The 8,506-nt window shown below is 46.5% G+C and overlaps 1 protein-coding gene across 3 annotated transcripts in view; it reads left to right on the plus strand.

Moving 5' to 3' along the window:
* CDC42 (cell division cycle 42) overlaps positions 1 to 8,159 on the plus strand; it is a 34,095-nt gene extending 25,936 nt beyond the window's left edge. For 2 of the 3 annotated variants that reach the window (XM_064172347.1, XM_064172348.1), the window contains exons 5-6: positions 88 to 285; positions 6,731 to 8,159. In XM_064172347.1, the coding sequence (XP_064028417.1) occupies positions 88 to 285; positions 6,731 to 6,820 (288 nt within the window). In that variant the 3' untranslated portion in view covers positions 6,821 to 8,159. Of the gene's footprint in view, positions 1 to 87; positions 286 to 5,350; positions 6,200 to 6,730 lie in introns of those variants that run through there. The other variant, XM_064172349.1, reaches the window with a different exon arrangement.
* Positions 8,160 to 8,506: the final 347 nt, after the last annotated feature.

Below are 8,506 nucleotides of genomic sequence, written 5' to 3' on the forward strand. Positions count from 1 at the left end.
AAGGGCAGAGCTACTGCAGCACTTTGAGAAATGCAGGAGTTGTTCCCTCGGGTGGATAGTAACAAACACTGTGTCTTCTCTCTGTAGTGGGTACCTGAAATTACTCACCACTGTCCAAAGACTCCTTTCCTGCTTGTTGGGACCCAAATTGATCTAAGAGACGATCCCTCAACAATTGAGAAACTTGCCAAGAACAAGCAGAAGCCCATAACTCCAGAGACGGCTGAGAAACTGGCCCGGGACCTGAAGGCTGTCAAATACGTGGAATGCTCTGCGCTCACGCAGGTGAGGAGTGCTCTTGGACCAGGTTTGATTTTTCTTTTTTTCCTCTTTCCTCCAATTATGGGGAAAATTATCTCATTAAGGATGTGAAAGGATTCGCGCTCTGCTTCTGTTGGCGACACAGTAGCCTTCTCTTTGTCCTCTCGTTCTGAGGCATAAGGAGCTGGCAGCAGTAGAAAGAAAAAGGGCATGTAAAGACTAGGCTGAGAGGGACTGTGCTCTTCTGTGGTGGCTTTTGTGTCAGAGGGAAACAGCTGTTGAAACCTAGAAGGTGTGTGATGAGCTTTACCTGGGTTAGGACACAGAATGCAACTTGCTGATGAACAAACTAAAAACTTCTCCAAAAATCAGCTCTGGTACTTCTAGGACTAGATGCCTGCATAGTTGAGAGCTTCTTTTTGTGTAGCCAACTGTGAGCTGCATCCTGCAGCTGTCTTAAGATGGAAGTTCTGTTTCAACAGAACAACCATTAAATAGTTCTTAAGACATAAAGGTGGTGGTGGTGAGAACTAATTAGTGAACATAATTCTAAAGCCAACTGAAATGGCTGATTGGAGGCCAGGAAACCTGATTATCCTTTCCCTTTAAGTTAGGAATACTAAGGTGGGGTGGATGGGAGGCATTGGCTGGGTAGCTGGCAGCATGCCTTGGCTTTGAATGCCCTGGGAGCTTTAATCTCGTGTGCCTGCTCCTGCAGCACTGACTGCAGCTTTTTAACAATTTCCTTAATGCAGCTCTATAAAAAATTGTCCCTCCCTGACGTGCATGGAATGAGGAGTGCACAATGTTGGCGCTCTCTCTCACTCTCTTTAGTTTTGTTGTGCATTCATCTCTGGGATCTTGAACACAAAGCTTTGTTACTGAGCTGCCTGAAGCCTGCAGTTCTGCTTATTTGGCACCTTTTGCCCAGGTTGCATGCTGGTTCTTCAAGTTGGGATCCTGAGCCATTTTTGTAACAAAGCTTTGTCTGAGTGTTGGTGAGAAGGAAGAGGCAGGACTCTGGTGCTGGAGGTGTTGTGGTGAGGCACACTGCACTTCATACCAGGAATCCTGGATCAAGAGATGGTCCTGGCTGTGCTTCCGTCTTCAGTTCCAAAGTACAATTTCAGATGGTGTCTGGCAGATCCTGAATGCTGATGCTGACATTAGTCTGTAGAAGCTGCTAGCTACCAGTGCTTTTTGTCTTCTAATTGCTCACTGAGAACCTTTCCTCTGTAGCCTTAAGTTTGCCTTGCTTGGTCTGCTCAGATTACATGGAAGCGCTTGTGGAGCTACCAGAGTGAGAGCTGATGTGATTACAGATCCCAGTGTTTATCCACTCATTTACAGACAGACTAAACTGTGTCTGTTGCAGAGAACTCTTGGATGCTCAGCCTGAATTTCTGCCAGAATGCTGGTGCTTGTGTGCCCATTGGTGGTGTTAAGAATCTGGTGTAGGCTGGGAAGAGGGTTCAGAAGCCTCAGCAGAAGACTAGTTGGTATGCATCTGCTCTCTTCATCTTCCTTCGATTGTTGTTGACTCTCTTCACAAGCACCTCTTTGCTCAGCTGCCAAAAAGAAATGTGGATGATCTGTGAAGGGTTGTTTGAAGTGCCTAAGCTGGCAGCTTGCTAAGCACAGAAGTGAGCTGGCTTTCGTAGCCAGGAAGGATGTTTTCTTGCCTCTAAGGCAGTGTGGTAGGAGCTGGTTTCAACTGAAGTGAGACTCAGCTGAGTCGTTCAGTCTCCCTTTACACACTTCAGCTCTGCAATCTGGGATGATTTTTTTTCTTTCCCAACAAATGACTTCCTTACAAGCGACTTTGCCACCCCAGTAACAAGTAATTGTTAAGTCACAGACCCCACACATCACATGTTTTTTTTTATTCTTGAGAGGAAGAATTTGCTTGTCTGTATGGAGGAGTTGATGTTCTGAGCAGAGTTAGGTGTGTCCTAAGAGGCTTTTCTGTGAAAACAGAGTATCTTCTCCTCCCTGAATTTGGATGATTGCAGTACTGAGCGTTCCCCCATTCCCTCAGGTTATGGAATCTCTTTTTGTGCTGATGTCAGTTTTCGACCTTTGTCTACCAAGCAGTGCCCAACAGCATTGTCACAAGTGGGTGTTGGGAAGGGTGACTGACAGACTACAGCTGAAGTGATTATTTCTGTTACACTCAGAATTCAACTTTCTGAAGTTCAATGCTAATACTTAAATTGATTATCTTTTTTGCTTCCTGGTGGAGGCCTGGCAGTGTCAGGTTTGCAGTGTCTTACTCTGGCTGTGAGTGAGAGGAGTACAGGAGCTGGAGCTCAGCATGTTCCTTAGAGCAGCCCAGGAGCCCTCTTGCTTTGACTGGAGGATAGAGGCCTGGGTGCCAGTGCCGTCACACAGGTCCCTTCAGGTGGTTACTCTCCTATCACCAGTCCCATTTTACAACAGTTTTGTCTCTGCCCTGTGTGTATTTTTCTCCTATTCCCTTATCCTAACTCTTTTTTTGTCCTTCAAAACAAACCCCAAACTCTCTTTTCATGGGTAAATTAATTTCTCTTTTGCACTAGGAAAACAAGAGAGGAGTCCTTGAGTAAGAGCATTCAGGAATTTTCTTGATTCTTGTCCTGCATAGATTCTTACTCTAACATCACCTAGCCGAGTTTATACTGCAGCCTCATTCTTTAGAGGAGGACAATGCAGTTAGTGCTCAGCCTTCACATGCCACATAGGCATTGAGGCACCCTCAGGACATCCTCCAAGACACCAAGCCATGTAGTGCACTGGACTCAATTGAATGGCAGGGATGGCATCCAGAAGGATCTTGACAGGCTTGAGAAGTGAGCCAATGCATGAGGCTCAACCAAAGTGCAAGGTCCTGCAGCTGGGTCTGGCCAGTTCCAGGCACAAATCCAGGCTGGGTGCAGAGTGGGTTGAGAGTAGCTCTGAAGAAAGAGATTTGGGGATGCTGGTTCCTAAGAAGCTCCCCAGGAGCCAGCAGTGCCCTAATGCAGCCCAGAAGGCAGCTATGTGCTGGGCTGCATCTAGAGAAGTGTGGGCAGCAGGACCCCTTTGCTCTGTTGAGACCTTACCTCCAGTTCTGCTGTCCCCAGCAGCAGAAGGACACAAAATTGCTGGACTGAGTCCAGAGGAGGCCACAAAGATGATGCAAGGGCTGGAGCAGCTCTGCTGTGAGGACAGGCTAAGGTTGCTGGGGGTGTTCAGGCTGGAGAGAAAACTCCAGGGCAGCCTTGGAGGTGCCTGTCAGTACCCAAAGAGATCCTGCAGGAAGGCTGCAGAGGGACTTTTCCTGAGGGTGTCCAGAGACAGGACAAGGGTGAATGGTTTGAAGCAGAGGGAGAGCAGAGTTAGACTGGATCTGAGGAAGAAGTTCTTCAGTTTGAGGGTGGTGAGATTCTGGAGTAGGCTGCTCAGGGAAGCTGTGGCTGCCAGCTTCCTGCAGATGTTCAAGGCCAGGTTGGATGAGGTCTTGAGCATCTGAGTCTAGTTGAGAGCTGTCCTTGCCCACGGTGGGGAGAATGGAGCAGATGAACTCTGAGGTCCCTTCCAACCTGAGCCATTCTAGGATTCACATGGGTGTTACTTCTCTGAACTCTCCAGCTATTTCTTCAGCATAACTTGCAACTAATTTACAAAACAACCAAAACCTACCCAAATTCCCCAAGATGAAGCCCTCAGCAGCTATTCCTGTGAAGGATGCAGTGTGATTGGACACAGCAATTCCCTTGAGTTCTTTTAAGTACATTCTTGCATATAACATGATGTATTTAAATGCTTCCAGATGGCGTTGCTTTAGAGATCTCCCATGTATGTACTGCAGTAAAACAAGATTAAAGGTCTTCTAAAAGGATCTCTGCAGTGTGCAACCTGTGAGGGAGAGCTCGGCCACACCGCAGTGATGTCAGTTCACAAACCTGAGCTCTGACAGTCTCTGACTGCAGGAAGGGCTGTGAGCTCTGCTCCTTGTCTTTGGCTGGGGTGAATCATAGAATCAACCAGGTTGGAAGAGACCTCCAAGATCATCCAGTCCAGCCTATCACCCATCCCTGTCCAATCAACTAGACGATGGCACTAAGTTCTTGAGCATTTATGAAGGTTGCACTTCTGACAGTAGATTTAGGTGAGTCCAGTTGGCGTGAACCAGGGCAGGTTTCCCTGCTGGTGCTGTGGCTCTGGCAGAGCTGTGGCAGTGGTAAGGCTGCAGTGTGACACTGTGCTTGTGGCAAACCCAATGCATGCTTTGTGCTCTGCCGTGATCCCAGCAGGCTTCTGGCAGCACTGTGGCTGCTGCTGTGGTGTTGGATGTTCCAGTTCCAACACTGTTTCTATTTGGGTTTTGCTCTGGCTCGAGTGGATTTATTTGCTTTGATAACTAAGCTGAATAACTGAGGGGTGCTGCATGCTGCCATGCTGGCTTCTTAGCAGGGGCACAGCACTGGTAAGGTACCGCATCGCTTCCGAGAGACTGAGAGCCAGTATCTGAAGATGATGACGGCTTACCAGAGAGGTTCTGCTTTGATCCCAGATCATGTCCACCCATCTGGAGATCCTTAGTTATTCAGTGGCTGAATTCACAAAGCAGAGGGCTCGTTGGAGCTGTAGCTGCACAGGTGGTTGGGAGCAGTAAATCTGTGTATCCGAGGGGCTTGCTTAGCCACCGGGAATGACTACCAGAGGTTTACCTGACTTCTTGGATCTCTGTGGATGGTGGGACAAGCTACTCTCTGCTGTGTTTATTACCCTGCAAAGTCCCCAGGTTTATATTCAGCAGTTCAGTGGAAACCAACCTCTCTTGTGCAGCCCTTCCCACCCGTGTTCTTGTCAATTACTGCTGGCTTTGCTTTTGCCTTTCTGGGGGTTCTTTTGGTCTAACCTTCTCCCTCACTGCCTCTCCTACTGGCTTCTGGGTCATCTAAATGAGATTTCTTCCTGGGATCTACTTTGTTTTTTTGCAAAGTAAATCTGGTTACTGCCTCTGTGAATTCAGCCTGGTCTGTCCTGAATGCTCTTTGTATCTGCTTATTTTTCTCTAATCCTCTAACCTGGCTGCTGTTTTTTTCTCCTCCCCTCTGTCTTGTAGAGAGGTCTGAAGAATGTGTTTGATGAGGCTATCCTAGCTGCCCTGGAGCCTCCGGAAACTCAGCCCAAAAGGAAGTGCTGTATATTCTAAACTTTCTCCTTTCCCTCTTGCTGCTGCTTCCTCTGTCCCACTACTGTAGAAACCTGGTTAAAAAAATGAGTCAAACCACCTTGATTGAAAGCTGTTGTGCCTGCTTACCACCTTAGAGCAACCTCGGTCTTAGCTCTTGGACTGAAAACAATCCCTAAGCTCTTAGTGAAATGTGACTGGAACACGAACTGGACTTGCTTAACTCTCTGCTGCTTGGGTTGCCAGATGTGGGTAGCTTTATAATTCAGGCTGCTGGGGGAGAAGTATCTATTTCATCCTGATTTAAAGAAAGGTCAAAAGAATAAGTTGTGATGTTTGATCTTCCTGAGTCCAACTGGAAGAAACTCATCCTGTGTTTTCTCAGTTTCTACTTGTGATTCTTGTTAACTGTATTTGCATGACAAAAGTACATGGACCGGTGATCTGCAAGTGATGCTGTAATGTGAAAGGCTCTCTGGGTCTTTGTGCAGTGAGATGTTTTTCTGTTGCTTTGGCTGTCTGTGCTGTAGTGGCTATTTGTCAGTCTTTGGGGGGAAGGAAATCTCAATGTATTTGCTACTGCTTTCTGAACTGTTAAAACTCTCACTTTCTCTAACGTGGTAGACCTCTTCATTTCAATAATAGATCCTTACAGCCTGTTATGTAAGATGTAAGCTGCTTCTTTCTATCATGCTCTGATTTTTTGTTGTTTTAAGGTGAAAACATCAATTGTAGCTTGTCTTTCAATTTTGAAATTAAAAATTGCAGTTGTTTCTATAAGTGACTGATGAAGCTTTCTTCTGTTTTGCTCTTCTTGGCTTCAGTTTAACCCTTAATGCAATGTGCAGAACCTGCTTCGTACTCTCCCATCCTGGCCTCTCAGCTTCTGGGCTCCACCTGGCTGCTTCTCGCTGTATGGCCTGAGTGGTACCAGAGCCATAGATCTTTGCATGCTTGCCTTGTCTCTTCTCTCCTGGACACACGGGGCGTGCTCCAGATCCAGCTACTTGTTGAAGTGCTGCACTTTCTGCTTTATCATTAGCACGTGAAACCTGTTAGCAGCTAATCACAAAAATTGCCTTAAGGAGGTGACTTTCTTTTGTGTGTTGATTTTTGTAAAGTAGCCTGGTCTGGAGGAAGTGGGGACCTGGTCAGAAAACGCTGAGCACAGCACAGCTTGGGACAGAGCCTGGCTGAGCAGAGCAGGCTCTGGCTCAGTTCATCGGTAGAGGGATTTGTCTGCCTTTGTGGTTTTGTTTCTGTGAAAACTTAAAAATGAGTCTGCCCCTTTCTCTCTTTGCCCCTTTTCAGAAAGGCCTAAAGAATGTATTTGACGAAGCGATATTGGCTGCCCTGGAGCCTCCGGAGCCGAAGAAGACTCGCAGGTGTGTGCTGCTATGAACATCCCTCCACAGCCCCTTCTGCAAAGCTGGTGTTCAATGTCATACTAAAAGCAATGTTTAAATCAAACTAAAGATGCAGATCTGAAAATTTGTTTTTGCAATAATGACCTGCCCTGCACTCCCTTCTCCCCCCTGTGCTCCTGTGTGAGGTGAGAATGTTAGTGTCTGTTCCCCAGCACCCTTCCACTCAGTTCAGCTAGTTAATTTTGAGTAATTATGTATTACCAGAAAACACTGATCAGTACTAGGGGGTTATTTTGTTTACTGTTTCTAATTTTTCTTGTTTTGTTTTGTTTTGTTGATGTTCAAAATCCAGGCATGCTTTTGATGACTTTTTCTGTAACTAGGCTGTTTCACTGAAAGCCTTGTCCCTTCTGCTGCTCTGGCAAGACTTGGTTTTGGTTTCAAGAACTTGTAGGGCTGTGCTGCAGCCAGCCAGCAGCCTGGGTGTGAGCAGACTTTAGTACTAAAGACAAATACAGGAAAGTAAAACATCCCAAGCTGGTGCTCCTCAAAGGAGGAGTGTAGAAAATGTATCTGCATCTCCTCTGAAGTTGCCTTGTATCTCTTCCCCTGGCTTTCCACTATGCAGGTTATAAATTTCTGCACCATCTCCTCTTAAGTTATGGAGCCTTAGGAACAGGAGAGTCCTTGTCTCTGGATGCACCATCACACTTGAAACTAGCCTGCCAGTCTCTTCCTTAATCTTTGGCATGATAAGCTTTTGTCATGTGATGAAGAAATAACTGCACCTTTTTAAGCATGCCCAACTGCTTCAGTTGGCTTTTAACAAATCCACCTTCTGCCAGTCCTTAATGATTAGAGAAGCTCTTACCATGCCCAGCAAGCAGACTGCTGTGTGAGTGCTCTGAAGTGACCTGCTGGGTTACAGTTTTGGAGCTGGCCCCTGTCGGTGCACCTTTAGATGGCTTTGGCATGCTTCAGGAAGGAGTGGAAAGGTAAACCTGTGCCAGCAGGAAGGAACTGCAGGGAGTGGTTTCTAGTGTTAGTATGGCACCATGTAGGGACCAGTTAAGAGAATCCCCTTGTTGGGCATTTTGCTCCTAAGTAACCTTGAAGCTGTAGGAGGGGCTCCAGCCCACAGAGGATCATGTGCAGGGTCTCTGTGCAGACTGACCACAGTGTCCTAGGGGTTTTACCCAAAAGAGATTTTGGCTTGCAGATTTAAAAGGATTTTAAGACTTAGGGAATCTTCTCCATATTCCAAAATTCCAATTCCTTGTAAACTTGTTAGTGTTAAACAAATGCTTTTTTGTGTCTAAGTTCTTTGTATATGCATTCTTTTCAGATGTATTAAACATAAACTATCTTCACAAGCCTGCCTGAGGGTAGTTATTTCCCTTGTCTTTCTCTTGAGCCTGAAGGAGTTGTAAATGTGGCTTTTTTTCCTTGTGAGTCCCACTCTACTCCTTGCAAGTTAGTTTGGGTCTTTCCTTAACCCTATAATGGTGTAGATTGACACAGATGATCTTTGAGGTCCCTTCCAAACTCCCTGCCATGGGCAGGGCCTCTCAACTAGACTCAGATGCTCAAGGCTTCATCCAACCTGGCCTTGAACATACCCAGGGAGGAGGCATCCACAGCCATCCTGGGCAGCCTGTTCTAGAGTCTCACCACCCTTGTAGTGAAGAACTTTTTCAGATCCAGTCTAACCTTGCTCACC

This window comes from Pogoniulus pusillus, chromosome 36 (assembly GCF_015220805.1).
Source record: "Pogoniulus pusillus isolate bPogPus1 chromosome 36, bPogPus1.pri, whole genome shotgun sequence".
NCBI lineage: Eukaryota > Metazoa > Chordata > Aves > Piciformes > Lybiidae > Pogoniulus > Pogoniulus pusillus.